An 18,724-nucleotide genomic window follows, 5' to 3' on the forward strand; every position below is an offset into this window, starting at 1 on the left:
TACGGTGGACTACGTTAGCTTCCGGAAATGCTTTCAAATGTTGCCGTGACGACACGAAATGCAAAGAAGAAGTCCTTCACCCGCCTCCTATTTGAATCTGTCTCAGCTTGGGGGACAAAAGGGAGGGAACGAACTTGACTGGGAGGGGAGGAAGGAAAGAATGTTGCAAGATGACGTGTGCTGCATGGATTGTAATTGCAGGAGCAGGGGAGCGGGGACTCTTCATTTTGCTTCCCCCGACTTGGCTTTTGCATACTTTCCCATGTTTTTTCCAACCCTCTCGTGACGCGTTTGGAGCCAGAGCGGGCCGACGTACACTTGAAGGCTTGACGGGGAGGTGAACTGAAGGTTTAAACCGGGAAACTTTGCGGCTTGAGCGCTTTTCTAGCCTCAAGTGCAGAAAGGCTGAGAGAAAGTCACAAGGGGACGCCCGACAGCGGAGGACGAGCACCGGCCCGGCGCTTCATCCTCGGGCAAGCGACAAGGGGACGCCATGAGGTACCAGGGCAGGGTAAGGGCCTCGACCGCCGGCACGCTCCACGGCATTCGGCAAAACTGACAGCTTACACGAGAAGAACCTCGTCGCACTGTATGCGGCAGAGGCCCAAAAGCCAAACGTGTCAGTGCGACGTTTTGGGCTTCCAGCTGTGGTTGGGGAGCGTCAAGCCCCGCCACGCGACGGAGGCTCACCAAATAAGGAAGACGGCAAAGTTGAGTCAAGTCCGACTGTGAACGGAGCTGAGCAGATCATTTCACCGCGAGTCTCGGACGGTTACGGGCCGGCCCGAAGCCGGCGCCGTCTTTTGGCCTGGCGGATGAAGCGACTCCCTTGTTTCAAGTCTTGTCGACGTTTTGCTGCGCGCGGGGATGAAAGTCAAAGTACAAACTCGTGACTTGAGAAAGACCAAAGACAATGTTTGCTGTGTTGTGTGATGACGCAAAATTGTTTGGTTGCCTGGCAACCCCGATGTTCATTCGGCGCTGGCCTTCTCAAATCGGGAAAAAAATGACATTATCTCACACACGCGCAGGGGCGCGGGCGCGACGCCAGAAGTTGTCAAATGATGTTAAAGGAGCTGTCGCGGAGCCAAACCGTCGTCGCCACTGGCAAATCCGGCTGTGTGCGGTCTTGCGCTGAGCTAGGCGTGCCGACGAGAATTCTCCAAAATGCTCGGGAGGGAGAGAGCGAGCGAGTCCAAATGTTCCCTTGGAATTTATTTCTTCCGTGCCTCAAACACAAATCTGCAGGACTGACCCCCCCCCCCCCGAGCAGAATGCTTAAGGACACAATAATCGTCATTGTTGTATGTGGAAACACGCGGCCGGCTCCAATCCTGACCCGGACATTCCTTCGGAAAATCCGAGCGGTAATCGCATCTGCGGGGAACAGGATTGAGAAAACAATACTCCAAGGTGACGGCGGGGGGTTCGCCCCCCCCCCCCCCCACGTTCGCTGACTTCCCTTTGGCTGCCTTCCACTGTTGTCCTGTTGTTTTCGCAAGGATTTCCCCGCGAATCCTGCTCAAGGGTAAAGGCCTTCAGCCGACACGGCGCGGCCAAGTGAGCCCCCCGGGAGAGACGCTGGCATGGACAAGAAAGTCCGGCCCCTTTTCTTCCCCTCTTTATGTTTTGCAGCGGCTTAGGGATAGAAAAAGATCGTGTCCGTGTCATAACAATCAGTACACAGAGAATGAACACAGTAGTGTTGCAGCAAGACACGAAAACAGACAATCGAACATTCACAGTCATATAATCCGAAAGCATTGGCCTCAAGTTCTGAGGTCCAGGGTCCTATCGCCCCCCATTTGCCAGGTCTGCACGTTCTCCCCGTGGCTCCCTAAATTTCCCCCAGGTTTGATTGTGAGCGCGACCGCTGTCCGTCTCCGTGTGCCCTGTCGGCTCCCGCCGCCCTTGTGAGGATAAGCGGCTCACAAAATGGTCGGATTGATAATCCTTCTTGTCTGGACAAAAAAGACTCGAAACGCTGAGCGACTTAGTTGTCAAATGCTTCTTCTTGTGTTCTGTAGACTGTTTATACTACCCCCCGGTGGCCAAGGCGCACATGCACATGGGTGGGAGATTTGTTGATTGTCAAAAGGTTCCAAAAGCAGCACTTTTTTTCCCGAGCCCCCCCCCCCCCCCCATTTCCTCATCAGTCAGGATTCCGATCCGAGTGCTTGTGCGATATTTGACAGGGCGGCCTCGGAGAATGTCGCCGCGGCCCACGAAATTCTCCCCGTCGTCAATGTTGGAGGCTGGTCGTCACGTTCAGGTTTCCCAGTTGCCTCACGGACGTGCCAACGCAGATAAGCGTCACGTCTTTATCTCGGCAAGGCTCCGTTGTTTAGAAATGCGCTCGGTAAATGTTGAGTCCTAATCAATCAGGGGAGACATTTTTGGAATAGTTTGTGTGGCAATGAGGTCAGGTCACTTCCAAGGGAGCAAGCGTCGTGTTTCATCGGGCTTGCTTGTTGTTGTTTTTTGGCCGTGTCAAAAATGTCATTCGTGATGAAAAAGAAAATCAGTGTTGAGAACGGGCAAAAAGATCCTGGCTTGGGATCCTGATGAATTCCAGAGAATTCGACTTCTTCCTTGCTGGAGCGCCACCCAGTGTCCAGATGGAGTAACTACAGTCCGTCTTCTCTCCAGGAGGTGGACATCGAGGGCCGGGTGCGGCTGGTGATGGAGAGCACCCTGACGGCCCGGGACCGGGTCGGAGTGCAGGATTTTCTCCTGCTGGAGAACCACAACAGCGAGGCGGCCTTCATCGAGAACCTGCGGCGACGTTTCCGAGAAAACCTCATCTATGTAATCAACGTTTGGGGGGGTTCGGGGCACCTCGGACGGCTCGTCTGATTCCGCGACTCTTTTGCGTCAGACCTACATCGGCTCGGTGCTGGTGTCGGTGAACCCTTGCAAAGAGTTGGAGATCTACTCCAAGCCGCAGATGGACCGCTACCGAGGAGTCGGCTTCTATGAAATAGCGCCGCACATGTGAGTCTTCTTTTTCAAATGCTGTCAACGCAATGAGCGAGCCACACGTGCTCCCGGCACAGCATCATGACAAACGCAATCACGATTTCCTGTTCCGCACATTCCCCTTCCACATGATGATGATTTTGTTTCTTCACTTTTCTTTGTTTCGTTTGACATCCACGCTCCATAAAGGCCTGGCAAGCTATTAAAACTGACTCCAAATGTGGCACAATACTGTATTGCGGTTTGATGTCATTGTTTCATATTGTCTTTGTAAAGAGCGATTTTTATTCCGCATAGATGAATCAGTTTGTTTATCGCCGGAATTTCTTTTGAATTTGACCTGCCCCGTCCAATCGGTCTCCTCCTTGTTGAAACGGGTGCAGTGGACAGAAGTTGACCCCGGTTTGACCCCAACCTCGACATCCAGTACACTACGTAATGGCGCTGGACTGCAGCTGATTGTGTCGAGCTACTACGCACTTGCATTGCTGTCTTGCTTTCCGCTAGCTTTGCAGTGTCAGAGAACGCGTACCGGGCCATGCGGAACACCTCCAAGGGTCAATGTATTCTCATATCGGGGGAGAGCGGCGCCGGCAAAACGGAAGCCTCGAAGAAGATCCTCCTCTACTACGCCGTCAATCATCACGCGAGCACTCTCGGGGACCGCCTGCTCCAGTCCGCCTCCGTTCTGGAGGTACCGAAGCCGACGTCCCGACATTTGGAATCGCTCCTCATCGACGCCGCGCGTCGCTTTCCGATCACCGATCTCGTGTCTCGCTCGCGTAGGCGTTCGGCAACGCCAAAACGCTCAGGAATGACAACTCGAGCCGCTTTGGGAAATATATGGATGTGCAGTTTGACTTCAAGGTAAACCATCCCTCTGTTGACTTGTTGTTTCGGATATTCGGTACATGCGCCGTCGTACGAGCATCCACGTGTCAAGTAAGTCACTTTGGATTGCGCTTTTTTTAGGGGACGCCTGCTGGCGGCCACATCACCACTTACTTGCTGGAGAAATCTCGTGTCGTCCACCAGAACCACGGACAAAGAAACTTCCACGTCTTCTATCAGCTTCTGGACGGCGGGAGCAACGAACTTCTCCAGATGCTCGACCTCGAAAGAAACCCTCAGAACTACGACTATCTGGTGAAGGTGCGTCGAGCAAAAGTTGCGCGGTGCACTCTGAGATCCCGGTTCCCGATACTGATCTGGCTCGACAGGGAAGCTGCTCCAAAGTCGGCTCCGTCAGTGACAAGAATAATTGGAAAGTTTTGATGAATGCGTTGTCTGCTATCGGCTTCACCGGGGACGACCTGCAGGTAAAAGTACCGCGCTGCTTCTCTTCCGTCCAGAACAGTCGAATTCTCCCGTTTGTGTTTTGTGTGTCAGAATTTACTGAACATCGTCGCCAGCGTTCTCCACCTGGGAAACGCTCAGTTTGGAGAAGGGGAGGAAGGCGCAACGCACATTACCGCTCAGATGGCGATGGCAAATGCCGCAAAGGTCAGCCGGCTGTTGAAATGCGCGTGATTGTTGTCGCTGTTTCGGTAAAGCAACCGCGTTGCTGTTTTGCAGCTGCTGGGTCTCGACGCCTCAACCCTCGGCGAGGCTCTGACGCACAAGAAGCTCAGCGCCAAAGGGGAGGAGGTAAAGACACTTTGGCTCTCGCTCTGGTGTGTTTGTGTCCAGACTGGTTTGGGAGTTTTTGCTCGCTACTTGCCGTACAGGCGATCGTCCCGCTCAACTTCGAGCAAGCGATGTCCGCCCGAGACGCTTTAGCCAGAGCTGTGTACGGTTGGGCCTTCGCTTGGCTGGTGGAGAAGCTCAATCGATCGCTTGCTCTTCAGGTTAGAAAAGCAGACGGAGGAAAGCGTGACAATATCATAACGTGCCCGTTTGCTCTCCAGGACGATACGGACCACAGCAATAAGACCTTCCCGGTGATCGGTCTTGTGGACATTTATGGCTTTGAGGTGCTACAGCGCAACAGGTCTGACTAGAATCTCTTTGACCCTGCTGTGCCGACGTGCCGGCCAAGTGGAATCGGTTCCTCCAAATCCATCCGCTTTCCTTCTTTCCTTCCTGTAGTTTTGAGCAGTTCTGCGTCAACTACTGCAGCGAGAAGCTCCAGCAGCTCTTTATTGCGCTCACCCTCAGATCCGAGCAAGAGGAGTACACAACAGAGGAAATAGCGGTGAGTTGATTGTATCGTCTGTCTGTCTGTCTGTCTGTGTGCGGTCAACCCGGATCCGCTGACAACGACATTTTGCCGGCCACCTCCAGTGGGAGACGGTGCCGTACTTTGACAACAAAATCATCTGCGACCTGATCGAGGAGAAGCACAAGGGCATCGTCGCCGTCCTGGTGCGTTCACGGGTCGCCGGTCGGAACATCCCCGGTCGTTGTTGTCACCGGGTGAGCAGCGTTCCCGTCTTTCAGGATGAGGAGTCTCTGAGACCCGGGGAGACCGGTGACGCCCTCTTCCTGGAGAAACTGGAGGACTCGCTCGGCGCCCGTCCCCATTTCGTCACGTACGGGTGAACTTTGGCAAAGTCTCCTTCCTCTGTTGGCGGGTCACAGTTGAGGATGTTTGCAAATGTGTCTTTCAGTCACAAGCTGGCAAATGGGAAAGTCCGAAAGCCGGTGAGCCCAGACCACTTCAGGCTGCTGCACTACGCTGGGGAGGTCAACTACGATGTTGCTGGTAAAAATTCATTCATCCAGCTGTTTTTTTCCATCGTTCATTTTTATGCTACCGACACTTGGAAGACTACGTTGTGGTTGTTGTTGTTTGTTTTTTTTTTTCTTTCCATTGGTTTATAAGGTTTCCTGGAGAAGAACAATGACTCATTGAACAGGAGCCTAAAGGAGGTAAACAACATTCCCATTTGGCTGAAAGGAGGACTTCCCACTGTCTCGACACAGAAGATTAATCGGGTTGTGTCCGCGTCAGGTCATGCGCCAGTCAGACAACCAGATCATACGCTTGTGTTTCTCCAGAGAGGAAGTGACAGAGCAGAAACGCCCACAGATGGTAAAAACCGCTCAAGTCTGAGCTGTCGAAGCGATTCCTTGCGCCAACGACTTCAACGTCGTCGTTCTGTTTGTCTCCAGGCTGCCGGCCGCTTGAAAAAGAGCCTGTTGAAACTCTCGGACCTCCTGGCGGCTAAAGAACCGTCGTATGTGCGCTGCGTCAAAGCCAATGACACCAAGCAGCCAGGTGAATTTGCTGACCTTCGCCATCCCGCTGAGTTCAAGTAGACGATTAGCTGAGTTGGGTTTTGTAATATTTGGGGGCTTTTGTAGAAATTCAGTGACTATTTACCTGCATAAAAAGCTTCCCGAGTGTTGAAAACATAAGGGCCTCGCTTGAGGCGGAGTCTGAAGGACAGCTGCCGGTACTCGTCCTTCCGAATCCCACATCGCAAATCTGTTTTTTTTTTTTTGTTTTGTTTTATTTTTTTGGGGGGTGGGGGGGGGCAAGATTTACACATGTGGCACAAGCACTGCATCTCAGACCTACTGACACAATCTCCACCTGCAGGTCAATTTGACCAAGTTCTCGTCAGACACCAGGTCAGGTACCTCGGCCTGATGGAGACCCTCCGGGTCAGGAGAGCCGGCTTTGCATACAGACGCAGCTTTGAAGCCTTCCTGCAGAGGTGACCCGCAACTCCAGCCGCGGCAGATTTGGCCTAGGTACGGTACGGAACTGGTATTTATGTGCTAACGCCCTCAGGTACAAGCCCCTGTGCCCTGCGACGTGGCCCAACTGGTACGGCAGTGTCGAAGACGGTGTGGCCGCTCTGGTGGAGCATCTGGGATACCACGAGGGGGAATACAAACTGGGCAGGCAAAGCGTCATCCGTCCACTTTCGTTTGGATCTGGAACAAACTCCACACCGGATTGTAACCTCTCTTGTCTCGGAACTGCGTGCAGGTCCAAGATATTCATTCGTAACCCCAAAACTCTCTTTCTGACTGAAGATGCGCTTCAAGCCAAAAAGCCAGAGATGGGTGAGAGATGGGGGGGGGGGGGGGGGGGGGGAGAAAACCAAAACAAGCTTCCGGCAAGCTGACTTGTGAGGAACTTGCCGTTTTGTGTTCCAGCTTTGATGGTGCAGACATCGTGGAGAGGCTACAGGGAGAGAGCCAAGTACAAACGCATCAGACACGCCGGTCAGTGCGCATCCCACTCGGTGCCACCCGTTTGTGGGACCGCTAGACTTTTGTCGTCATTGCCGCTTCGAAGCGGTACACGGGCCCGACTTTGATGCGGGCGGCGCGCGATCGGTGTCGACATGTTTGTTCCCTGCGACTGACTGGCGACCAGTTCAGGGTGTCGTCTGCCTTTTGCCCAAAGTCAGCCGGGATAGGCTCCCAGCGCTCCCGTGACCCCTGCCAGGATAAGCGGCTCGGAAAATGGAACGGAAAGCTGTGTTTCTCTCTAAACACATTGTGTGTGCGTGTGTGCGTGCGTGCGTGTGTGTGTGTGTGTGTGTGTGTGGTGTGTGTGTGTGTGTGTGTGTGCGCGTGCGCGCGCGCGTCCAGTCATAGTGATTCAATCGGCGTGGCGAGGAACGAAAGCGCGCCGGAGGGCAAAGAGACGTCGACGGGCTGCCGACTTAATCCGCAGGTGCAGAAACGTCACCTGTTATGTGGACGAGCTCCATCTTTGGAACTGTACTTCACGGTCCCAAGCTGCTGCCATCACATCGTCTCAGGCCTTTTTCTTTTTCAGCTTGATTAAAGGCTTCATCTACCGTCACCAGGACCACTGTGCAGAAAATGCTTACTTCTTGGATCACGTGCGTTACTCCTTCCTCAAGAGGCTCAGCAAAAACCTGCCCACAAGCGTTTTGGACAAAAGCTGGCCGGCGTCTCCTCGCTCCGTCGCCGAGGTACGATCGGCCGGCGTCGCGCCGTACCGCCGACGGCCCGAAAACACCGCCTTGACGCTCGAGCGTGTTGTCGCGGGCAGGCCTCCGAGCACCTGCGCACGCTGCACGTGCGGAACATGGTCGTCAAGTACTGCACCGGGATCCGGCCCGAGTGGAAGAATCAAGTAAGTCAGGCAAATGACATCGCCGGTCTTGGCGCGTGAGGAAGGTGACAAATGCCGACCTGGTTGACGCAGATGACGCAGAAGGTTGTCGCCAGCCAGATCTTCAAGGAGCAGAAGGACAGCTATCCTCAGAGCGTTGGCCGGCTGTTTTTGGACACCAGGATCGGTCCGCGTTCAGATCCTCTCCTCGCATGCCTTGTGTCCCTTACAGTTTTTGATTTTTTTGTCATTTTTATTGTATAGAACGCGAGCGGATCAATCTCAAGGTTCTCCAGACACTCGGCAGTGACAAAGTGCAGGTGACTTTGTGCGCGGCTTACGAAAACTTTCATCGTGGTTCATTGGAAGAGTTTGAACGGGAGTGCGAATGGTTGTTTGTCTTTCTGGGAGTAAGTACATTTTCCAAGTGCTTTACATGGAATAGTCAATCCGGTCGTGAGAAATCATCGTCGGCACGGTTAAAAATGGCCTGCGTGGCTCTGGGAATGGCTGAGATGAAGACCGAAAGTGGTGGAACGCTTCCAACGTTGGCAACGTGCGCTGGTGCTCCACAGTACGGCGTCCCCGTCACCAAGTACGACAGGAGAGGTTTCAAGCCCCGCCCCCGCCAGTTCCTCCTTTCCAACACCTTCGCCGTGCTGGTGGACAGGACCAGGATCAAGGAGAGGCTCGACTACGCGGCGCTCGGAGGTCAGCGCCATCTTTCCTTCGTCTCCTTTTCAGCCGACCTTGAGAAGTGGGCTTGATCTCGCTATCGATTGACCACAAACGTTACTTTTGTTCCTTTTTGTCGATGGCAGCAAAGGCAGAACGATGCAACGCTCCTCCGCTCGATGAAATTGACTTGTGCCCAACAGAACCGGCCAAGAATTTGCGCTGAATATGTGAATTGAGACGAGAGCATCCCAATTTCAGTCCCGTGCTTGCTGTTAACTTAACGTGTCTTTCCGGAGCACTCGGGTCGGGCGCAAGTGGAGTTTTTGAGGGGAATTGGGTTCATTTCGCAGCGGGACTTTCCGTTGCAATGCGGCTTTTTCTCTTGAAACGTACGCGCAGGTATCTCTGTGAGCTCTCTCGGCGACGGGATGGTCATTCTGCACGTGCCCACCGAGGACAGCAAGCAAAAGGTGCGCCGACGGGAGATCCGCCGAGCGGCGCGCTTGTCGCGGGCCCCCCCTCAATCGGCCGCTCTCGTCCGCAGGGTGACCTGCTGCTGCACTGCGACCACGTGATCGAGCTGGTGACCAAGTTGGCTCTGATGGCCCGCATGTTGAACCACGTCAACGTGAAGGCCGGCAGGTGAGGCGCCCCCTCACCTCTGAACCCCACCGGCGCCCTCAACCGGGTTTTCTTTTCAGCGTCAGGTTCGCGGGGGCGCGAGGACACGAGGGCGTCGTCGATTTCGTCAGGGGCTCCGAGCTCAAGGTGGCCAAAGGCAAAAGGGGTCACCTGCTCGTGGTGAGTCGCCAGCCTTTGGCGTGACGAATCCTTGGCATCAGCGATGCCAAGGATTCGTCACGTGTTCCATTGCTTGATTTTGCTCTAGACCGCCCCTCGGATCGACGCCACATGAAGAAGGACCAGAGTGCCAAAAATGCTGACTAACGCTCACTGCTTTTAATGGCATCACACGGCGCATATTCCAAGTCCCTTCGCAGCACAGCGGCCGGCGCGCTGCTTTTATTTACCGTTAACCAGATCTAAGGCGCGTGGCCTCCGACAGGAAAGCTACCATTGGACAAAAACCACCTGACAGCTGATGACATCGTCAGCCTCAGTTCTTGCTACGCAGAGACTCTCGAGTGCCCGCAACCGAGCGCTCAAATGAAGACAAGCGCTATTGAAAATGGATCAATACGGCCTCTTGCCTACATTGCAATAAAGGCAATCTATTCTGCATCAATCTCTGTCGCTTTCTTTCCCTCACACGTCGCAAGCCTCCTCTCGGCTCCGTTGTTTTGTTTTGTTTTCTCAGGACTCCAGCAAGGGGGCGACGTCGAGCACGTCACGTTCGAGTTGAAATGAACGCAGTGAATCGTCAAATCCGAAGAACGCCTCGCAAGGGCGGAGGCCGCCATCTGAGGAAAGAATTGTCCGCAAAAGTAACGACCCAGCACTTAAGTCCTCACCTTTGGCCTTTTTATTCAAAGGAAAATATTAAAACGTCAGATAAAACACTGTACCGCAATGGCGCGGTCAGATAAATAAACCACGCGATGATGATCCAAATAAATAAGTTAAATAAATAGCAAATCCGACGTGTGTGCGGAAAGTCCAGCAGATTTAAGGGCCCGGGGAACAAAACGGGATGTCGTCGTGCGCTCTTGTGAGTTGCGGGAGCCGATTGCAGATTTACAGTCAGAAGCGAGACGGAAACTCCCAGAACAGCCCCGCCACGCTCACTCGTGGATTCGCAGGTGAGGCGGCGACGGCGACGGCGACGACCCGAGGCCGGCACCCGCGTGGCATCACTGCCTTTTGGAGGCCAGAAGGAGGAAGTCCCGTGCCAACTTGGTGAGGTAAAGGTTGAGATCCCGGAGGATGATGTAACCCTCCACACTTCTTTCCCACACTGTTTTGGAGAGACTTGAGTGGTTCGGGGCTGCCTGAACGGTGGGAAAGGTCGGCTTCCTTCTCGCGTTCTTGATGTGACTCATCTAGAGAAGGTGATCAAAAAACAAAAGACAAAATGGCAAATATTGCCCAACAAACAAAAAGCAAAGATCTTAATATGTGCGCGTGGTCTGAGCATACCTGACTTTTGACTTGGCCGATCAGGTCCCTGAGGTCCAGCTCAACGTGTTTGATGCTCTGGGACAAATTGGCGCAGGCCAACGCCTGCACCCCCGTCGCCTCCCTTTCCTCCGTCTCCAGCTCTTTCCTCTTCCACTCCAGACTCTTCCCGTAGGCTTGCATGTCGGACAGAGCGGCGTCAAGTCTTTCCCAGTCCTGCACGCACAGCAGCCAGGGTTAGGCAAGGAAGGAACCAGGAAGTCTCGTCTGATCGGGACCGACCGTGAGACGGAGCCAGCTGTCGAAGGTTGTCGAAAGCAGCGGCAGGTCCTTCGAGTGACCTCCTCTGTCCTCAAAGTTCTCGTCTCCTAACTGCTGCGATTTCTGCTTTTCGGGCCACCGCAACGGCTTTTGTCAAGCGCCGAACGGAGGGGCCGTTTGCGAGGATCGTTCGGCACTCACGTATTTCGCCAGCAGATGCTGGACGCGGCTTCGGGCGGACCTCGCCAGGCGGAAGGAGTCGCCGTACTTGGCCCCGCGGACGTCCGGCGCCGGAGCCGACGACTCGGCGAGGCTCGGGACGCAACACAGAAGGATGAGAGCGAGGCGCCCGGCGGCCATCTGGGGAACCGGTGGCAACGTCAGGACCGACTGAAAGACCGAAAGCGCCGGACCCCTTTTCACTCACTCAGTCAGTGAGTGAGTGAGTTGAGTGAGTAGCGTAGCTGTACAATACATGTAGCCCAGTTAGTGCTAAGTGGAACAAATTGTCTACACGCTCACATTTGTCATTAGAAATGTGCAAGGAGTCTAAATTGCACGCATACAAAAAGATCAGAATTCACGCATCAGATCCAACATTCCAACAGCGCCAATGCAAACTCGCTGGAGTGAAAACACATTTCGATACAACGGAACCAAAGGGAATCCTTCTTGATTCCACGTTCCAGATGAAGTCCAAGTATGAAAAATGAGCATACCTTGGGTCCGGAGCAGTGTCTAAACTTATGCGGCTTTGAGCCTGCAGCTTCATTTTATACGATTTCTCATGCTTTCGCTTCCTGACAGCTCTGGACTTTTGGGTCTCTCTCTCTCTCTCTCTCTCTTTTTTTCTTTCTCCCTAATGACGAGGAAAAAAAATGAATCATCCCAAAACTGAGGAAGTTGTTTCGTCATAAACTTACAGATGCACATTCAAGCCGAATGGTTGTTAAATAAAGATCTTTTGCGTTGGTGTTTTGCAAGATTGCTGCTTTGGAACTAAAAGGGAAGCTCGGTGCTGGAGGAACGCCAGTCTCGAGGCTTCCTTGAGCAAGGCATCTCGTCGCCCCCCCCCCACCAGCTCCAGCCTTTGGCGCTTGCAAACAAACGTCAAGCACAGTGCGAGTTGAATTTTTTTCCCCTCGTGCACTTACGGCGAGAAAGAGATTTTTCCGTTTTTGCTCAAGTTCTACAATGAAATCCACTTTCTCATTTCTCATAATATTCGTTTCCTCCTTAAGACTAGCAATGCACGCTGCCTGGAATGTCCCGGGTACATTTAGCAATGATTTAATAACACGTTTGATGTGGAAAAACTTTCAACTGTGTCACCCAAAAAGGGAATTCCGAAGGGAAAAAAAACAAAAACAAAAAAATCAAAGCAAACTGTGCACTTGAAGGGAATACACCGGGAGTCTTGTGAGCCTGATGACTCATGAATTGAAGAATTTCACTCAAGTGCAAAAAGGGGAAGATCATTTCTACGATATGACACGTGGGGTGAATGAAGCTCATGATGAAGATGATCACCCGATTCAATTGGACAATCTAAGGAAATCCATTGCAAGAGCTTCCCTGCAGAAATAATGCCCAACCTCGGCGTCCTTTCGCTATTCAGAGTGGAAAAGACAAACTGAGAGGGAATATCCACGCCGCTTATCCTCAGTATTGGAGCACACCCTCAACTGGTCCTCAGACAACCGCACAATTGACATTGTTAACAGACTTATCGATATAGATTTGACATCTCGCACGTCCTATCAGGAATAATTCCTCCCCTCGTTTTGTTGTTCTTGTTGCTACGTTGTCGTACACGTCGTGCCAGGGCAGCACCGACTGCCGGAGCAAAATTCCTCGTGTCTTTTTACGCACGTGGCCGTTAAACCTGATTCTGATTCTTCGGTTCCAAACATGATGGAGTGAAAATGACGTCCAGGTGAATTCCTCACACGTGAGTGACGTTGGCAAGTTGGCCGAAATTCTGAGGGACGACAACTTGCAAGTTGCCACATGACTGCGTTCACAAGCGTCTGCTTTCAGAATGCCTGTAGCCTCAAATCAGTTTTCAAAAGAAATTAACAATAGCAAACGAAAGTTCAAACACAAACGCTATGTTTCATTAGAGTATCCACTGTCGTCTTCTTCTTCTTTTTTGTTGTTGTTGTTGTTGTTCAGTAATGCATCACTTGAATGTTTTGCCTCTTGTTTGCTCCCCATTGACTGGAGGTATTCCCCAAGAATGGCACCAAAAAATACGTTGAGCTTCCGAATCGCTGTTTTCGCCAACGGTGTGGCACAAGCGGGAGCTCACGGACCGTCAGATTGAGTGCTGGTCAATCTCCGCTCTCGCTGGTCAGAAGGCCTCACGTGTGTTTTACGTATCCTGGAGAAGGGCTTCCCTCGTTTTCATAATCTCCGCCCCGGCACTGTCTTAAAGCAAATTTCCCTTGTGACGTGTTGTTTACTCTCGGTCTCACTCTTGGTTTTGCTCTGCATTTCCTTCCCATTTTTCCTTTTCACGCTCAATTGCACAACGTGTCTCCCTCTGCTGAGTGAGGTCAAATTGTCATTTAGAAAAGGCCATTTTCAATTTTTTCCTTGATTTGGTTCCTATGTTTAATAGTATTCCGTTGTTTGCGATGCAGTCAATCATAGAGGGAACCGATTGACTCGTGAACCAAAACCTACATTTCAATTTCTTCAACTCTTTCATCACATTTTCCTTCTTCAAATAAGTCTGACCGTACAGAGAAAAAGTTTTATCACCAGGGAGATGTTTTCAAGATGGTGATAACGCCACGCTTCATTTCGAAGCTCGCAGCTATAAAAACAGATTTATTTTGTCTGCCCCCCTTAAAAACTGGAAAAGTTTTCAGCATCCATTAAGCTGCAGAAGATGTAAGAAATCATGTTGTTGTTGTCACTTGAAGCAAAAAAAAAAAAAAAAAAAAAAAAGCGCAGCGGCTTGTTGGCGACACCGGGAGGCCCGAAATGTTGAGCAGAATAACAGACGACAGCTGCACCGACTTTGGACCACAACACAGTCTGGAATAAGAAAAGAGTGTTACGCAAACTTTGGACAACAACACATTCCTGACCCAACTTTGGGTGTTGGTCGGGTGACAAACGGCCGGTTTTTGTCTCCTTTTTGCAATTGATTCAACATGAAATCCCAAATATAAAACGGTCCCGTTCTATTCAATATCCGTCCCGTCGTCGTCTTCACTCAGGTGGCAGGTGAGCTGGATCCTATCCCGGCTGATTTCGGGGCGTACACCCTGAAGCGTTCGCGCTCACCTTCGCACCGACGAGCGATTTCGGGTCTTTCGGTCAATCAAAAAGGTGAAAGAAACTCCACACCGGAAGTACGAGGCATACGATACAGTCACTGCTGAATGGATTTATCGCTTACGAGGAAAGAAAAATGCAACTTTAGCAGAGTACGCTACGGTGCAAGCCAGGCGGCGGTCTGGAGCGAGCCCCCGGGCCGCACCTTTGACACCGGACCCCGACCCATCCGTACACAATGAAAACTCGGAGCCAAATTCAGGATATCTGTTTGCTGACGCCGATAAATACTGCAGCTGAATAAATGGAGCTAGCTCTTCCCCCCCCTCCCCCCCTTCCCCCCCCCCCAAAAAAAAAAAGGCCACCTCCCGCTGGAAGGAAGCGGGGAACATGTTTTGAAAGCTGGCCCTTTGACGTCATCGGGTCCTTTTAAAAGCCGCCGGACCTGCGCAGGGAGGCAGATGCGCCAAGATGTTTTCGGCTGCTCTGCTCTGCGTCTTCATCTGCTGGACCGCCACCGGCCACGCGGACCACCATCAGCACTGTCGTAAGAATTTCGCTCCGGATCTTTCCGCGAATCCACGAGTGATTTTTGTCACTGAAAAAAAATTGCTTTTCAGGCTCACCCAACATGACCGGCTACTTTTCAATGGTGAGCGCTCATCTTGGGCTCGGGAAGGCAAAATGTTTTCTGAAGCGCCGAACACTAACCGTGCGCTTTTCTCTCGGGCGAGAGCAGATGGGGCAGAGGGCCGAAACAAGAGCGAGCGGTCAATTCACGTACGACTCCACCAACAAGAAACTCCGGCTCCAGCCCAATTCCAGCTTTCCGTGGAACGCAACCTTGGACCTGGACCTCTTGGTCTTCTTTGAGGAGGTAATGGCTCTGTCGCGCCGGCCGCCGCCGCCGCATTGACTTCAGCCCCTTTCGTTTGTCCGTATTGTCCAAGGGGATTTTGTACAAGATCGACAGCAAAAACCAGAGCTGCGAGAAGAAGTCGCTGCAGTGCACAAAGAACCCTTTTGCGCTCCCCAGCGACGCCACCTACATGACCACAATGACCTCCGGGAGCGTCTCCATTGAGGGCGAAGGCTTGAAGTTTCAAGTTTGGACAACGCCGACGGCAGACTCGAAAGGTCGGGACGAGACGTTGTCGATCGGGGTGCCAATGCTCTCGAGGGGGAAAACAAAGCTGTGCTTTTATCGGTGGCGGAGCTCTGGGCTCAGTGGTACCGGTTGAAAAAGAGGTTTGGGGGGGGGCGGGGTTTTTTCGGGGGGGGGACAGACACACTTGCGCCGTGCAAAATGGCCACCAGCTTTTGCGCTCATCCGCAGCCAATTAAGGGAAAAGAGGCACGCCGCGAGACGTGAAAACCGTTTGCCTTCTCGGCCGACAGTCGGGTCCAGATGGACGACAATCCGAACTAAACTAAGCCTGCAGAGTCGCACAAACCGACCCGATCAAAGTCAATTTGGCAAACTTGCAGTAGACAAGATTGACAAGGTAGAGTATTGATCAATCGTGGTGGCCTCACAGTTCTGAAGACCGGGGTTCAAATCCCAGGCCGCCTGTGTGGCTTTTCTCCGGGTTGACTTTGTTTTCCTCCCACATCCCCATCCAAACATGCAACATTCGTCGGAGACTCTACATTGCCCCGTCAGTGCGACCGTGGTCAGGCTCCGTGTGCCCCGCGATTGCACGAACGGGCGTCCGCGTTGACCGGCTGTCGACCACCCCAAACTTGATTTCCTCTCGTAAGATGGCCGATCCGAGAGCGTTTTAACGTGTGAACGTTTGATGTTTCTCAGGCCAGAACATCATGTGCCTGACCATGGGCTGTTTGCCACTAAGCACCATCTACGTGAGCGAATCGTCCACGTCCATATTCAGGTACGAGGCCAACCTACGCCTTCATCTTGAAATCAACGTCCCCCCTCGAGATTGATTCCCGTTTTCCCTCCCAGCAACATGAACATTGAACTGGAGATCAAGGATCCGGATGTCTTCGTGGTGCCGTCCTTTTGCCAAGGGTTGCCCGCGGAGGAGGCCCCAGAAGGGACCGTCTACGGCTTCTACGACGAATTCCTGTAAAGTCGGGCGGGGCAAAAAGCTGCCGTCCCCGTCAGAGCGCTTCCCTTCTTTTCATGTGCAACTTTAACGCTTCGCATTGCCCCTTCCACTCCTCCGAGCCGAAAGAAATCACGCTGTGTACATGTAAAGGTCGTATAATACATGATTAATCATGACTAATTAACTGCTTCCAAAACCCTTTACGATATGAAGAATGAAAGAAGAACAAGAAAATGTGTCCGTGGTTTCAACTGGAGCCTGTGTGTGTGTGTGTGTGTGTGTGTGTCTTGGGTACGAGTTGAAGACTGCACTGGCTGACTGTTCTGTCTTCAGTTAATAAAACAGCAAATATAGACTGACTGACTGACTGACTGAGCCGTGGGAGGGGATTACAGCGTGAGATGTTGGCAGCCGTACCGTATGTTGTCTTTTGCTTGCTGTCCATCACGAGGTTCTGACTTCCAATCTCGTTTCGGATGAGGACGGTCGAGAAACACGCAGGCGGCGGCGCTCCGTTCGTTGGGCTCCGAATGGTCGAAAATATCATTGATTTGAAGGCGACTCTACGTCCGTTTATCTCTTTGCCGATCTGTCGCGTATCAATCCGTCAGACCGTCCGTTTCGAGGATCGAGCTCAAAGGCGGCCACGATTTTTAAAATAATCTGATGAGCCGGAGCAGTGGTAACTACGGTACTATATTCAATGTGAAATACTTAATATGATTCATATTGTTTTGTCATTTTATTAGCTACGATCAGTCTGACAATAATGAATGAAACAATTATTTGACCAAACAAATCCAAAACTGGTACATGAACCTCGACATTTCTTTTTTTCTATTGAAGTCGCTTACCAGAAGGCGGCACGGCGACTGTAAAACGTTGGCCTCGCAGTTGTGAGGATCGGGGTTCAAATCCCGGCCTCCGCCCACCCGTGCCTGTGTGGCTTTTCTCCAGGCACTCCAGCCTCCTCCCACATCCCCAAAAGCATTCCTTGGAGACTCGAAATTGCCACGTCGGTGTGATCGTGAGTGCGAATGGTTGGTTGTCTCCACGTGCCCGGCGAATGGCTGGCGACCAGTTCAGGGTCACTCCCGCGACACTTGCGGGGATAAGTGGCACAGAAATGGATGGATGGACGGATGGATGGACGGAGGGTGACCAGTATCAGTATTTGTACCGTCATGAATAAATAAATGCAGACGGACTACAGGATTGAACAATCATTTCAAGCATAAAAGATCTATATCATCTATTTTTTAAAACGCTTTCTAATGAAGGCATTTTTAATGAAGACGAGCACCGGCTGTGCTAACTGATCTGCTAACCGGCGACACGGCGGCCATGTCGGGGAGCTCGACGTGAACGTTGAAATGAAGTCCGAACTTGCGTATTTCCCAACCAAGCAACCTCGATGAGGTTTACTTTATTTGTCAACGCCAAAGTGTGAGCTATCGATACGGAACACTTTGGAGCGCACAAACATATTTTGACGTGTGAACGGTTTACTTCCACGTGGCCGGATTTGAACCCCGGTCCTCAGAACTGTCAGGCAGACACTCAAACGGGACGTCCGCAGCGCTGGCCAAAAATGATGCCATTATTTGAAATGATTTAGCTCCACAAACATTTCTGTTTATTACCTGATTATTTTTGAATTTGGTTTTGTTCAATGATTGTGAAACAAAAACCCCCAAAAAGCAACAATCAAGCAACGTCACACAGGAAGTGTATTCTCCAATTGTTTGACCTCTCGTATACTAATATGAAACACTCTCGTTTGAGATCTGCTTCTGAAGGTGCTTCGGGTTCAGCTACACGTTTATTACAGGTTCCTACTGTGCAAATAATGGTTATGTTCGTGATGGATTTCCATAATCTGATTATGAATCAGTCACTGCATGGAAAAGAGGGCAAGATGTTGATCATCGTCTTCCTAAGTAAAAGCAGATGTTTGCAAATCTTTAATATTGGGGCTGTTGTAGGTATGTCATGATTTGCTTTTCTCATCCTGTTGACAATTAGTAGTTTGTCTTTTGTCTTGGTCCCCCCCCCCCCCCCCCCCCGCTCTAGAAATTACATGTTTGACTGCGATTCTCAATAAACTTGCCCCAGAGGAAGCTTCAAAACGCCTCTGCCACAGTAAAATACGAGGTCGTGCGCGTGAAGCAATTTCTACCCAAAGTTCTACCCAGCAACAACGAATTCATTTGCACAAACGACCACTTCATGCGCAGTCATCGGTCGTATGCATGAAGTGGTTACTGCGTGCGCGAGAAGAAACCGTAGCTCCGTACGGGACTGGAGGTTCATAAAATCGAGCGCA

The 18,724-nt window shown here is 51.8% G+C and overlaps 3 protein-coding genes across 5 annotated transcripts; 2 read left to right on the forward strand and 1 right to left on the reverse strand.

The window, feature by feature from the left end:
- Nucleotides 1–231: 231 nt before the first annotated feature.
- On the forward strand, nt 232–10,213 carry LOC133491870 (unconventional myosin-Ic-like). Of its 3 annotated transcripts, none has more exons than XM_061803561.1 (32): nt 232–511; nt 2,650–2,808; nt 2,879–2,994; nt 3,487–3,673; nt 3,766–3,846; nt 3,952–4,131; nt 4,200–4,298; nt 4,369–4,482; nt 4,555–4,626; nt 4,707–4,826; nt 4,887–4,969; nt 5,068–5,173; nt 5,263–5,343; nt 5,419–5,516; nt 5,589–5,683; nt 5,804–5,850; nt 5,933–6,013; nt 6,094–6,199; nt 6,524–6,641; nt 6,719–6,832; nt 6,920–6,996; nt 7,090–7,158; nt 7,531–7,615; nt 7,721–7,880; nt 7,961–8,044; nt 8,117–8,210; nt 8,288–8,343; nt 8,599–8,734; nt 9,101–9,171; nt 9,246–9,343; nt 9,403–9,502; nt 10,020–10,213. In XM_061803561.1, the coding sequence occupies exons 1-32, from the start codon at nt 494–496 to the stop codon at nt 10,062–10,064; spliced, it is 3,150 nt and encodes a 1,049-aa protein (XP_061659545.1). In that variant the 5' UTR covers nt 232–493; the 3' UTR covers nt 10,065–10,213. The 3 variants fall into 3 exon arrangements, with proteins under 3 accessions (XP_061659545.1, XP_061659546.1, XP_061659547.1); XM_061803562.1 differs by having other exon boundaries at nt 233–511; nt 5,419–5,510; XM_061803563.1 differs by lacking the exon at nt 10,020–10,213 and adding an exon at nt 9,591–9,947 and having other exon boundaries at nt 235–511; nt 5,419–5,510.
- A 184-nt stretch (nt 10,214–10,397) lies between these two features.
- Nucleotides 10,398–11,398, reverse strand: LOC133492222 (uncharacterized). The gene is made up of 4 exons (XM_061804301.1): nt 11,240–11,398; nt 11,060–11,164; nt 10,799–10,993; nt 10,398–10,701 (listed from the first exon to the last, which is right to left on the reverse strand). The coding sequence occupies exons 1-4, from the start codon at nt 11,396–11,398 to the stop codon at nt 10,513–10,515; spliced, it is 648 nt and encodes a 215-aa protein (XP_061660285.1). The 3' UTR covers nt 10,398–10,512.
- Nucleotides 11,352–18,454, forward strand: epd (ependymin). The gene is made up of 7 exons (XM_061803583.1): nt 11,352–11,489; nt 14,687–14,873; nt 14,947–14,978; nt 15,066–15,203; nt 15,277–15,463; nt 16,137–16,218; nt 16,293–18,454. Exons 2-7 carry the CDS (start codon nt 14,798–14,800, stop codon nt 16,417–16,419), a joined length of 642 nt encoding a protein of 213 aa, XP_061659567.1. The 5' UTR covers nt 11,352–11,489; nt 14,687–14,797; the 3' UTR covers nt 16,420–18,454.
- The last annotated feature ends 270 nt before the right edge of the window (nt 18,455–18,724 follow it).

The sequence above is a fragment of the Syngnathoides biaculeatus genome, chromosome 18 (genome assembly GCF_019802595.1).
Source record: "Syngnathoides biaculeatus isolate LvHL_M chromosome 18, ASM1980259v1, whole genome shotgun sequence".
NCBI classification, from domain to species: Eukaryota; Metazoa; Chordata; class Actinopteri; order Syngnathiformes; family Syngnathidae; genus Syngnathoides; species Syngnathoides biaculeatus.

Bases quoted from the DNA above. Each gene is read 5' to 3' on its own strand.
- epd (XM_061803583.1), top strand. From the start codon at position 14,798: ATGTTTTCGGCTGCTCTGCTCTGCGTCTTCATCTGCTGGACCGCCACC. The intron at 15,464-16,136 runs GTCGGGACGAGA...GATGTTTCTCAG, and splicing joins GCCGACGGCAGACTCGAAAG to GCCAGAACATCATGTGCCTG. The intron at 16,219-16,292 runs GTACGAGGCCAA...TTTCCCTCCCAG, and splicing joins TCGTCCACGTCCATATTCAG to CAACATGAACATTGAACTGG.
- LOC133492222 (XM_061804301.1), bottom strand. From the start codon at position 11,398: ATGGCCGCCGGGCGCCTCGCTCTCATCCTTCTGTGTTGCGTCCCGAGC. The intron at 11,165-11,239 runs GTGAGTGCCGAA...TGGCCCGAAAAG, and splicing joins AGCATCTGCTGGCGAAATAC to CAGAAATCGCAGCAGTTAGG. The intron at 10,994-11,059 runs GTCGGTCCCGAT...CTGTGCGTGCAG, and splicing joins ACAGCTGGCTCCGTCTCACG to GACTGGGAAAGACTTGACGC.
- LOC133491870 (XM_061803561.1), top strand. The intron at 3,847-3,951 runs GTAAACCATCCC...CGCTTTTTTTAG, and splicing joins ATGTGCAGTTTGACTTCAAG to GGGACGCCTGCTGGCGGCCA. The intron at 6,833-6,919 runs GCAAAGCGTCAT...AACTGCGTGCAG, and splicing joins GGGGAATACAAACTGGGCAG to GTCCAAGATATTCATTCGTA.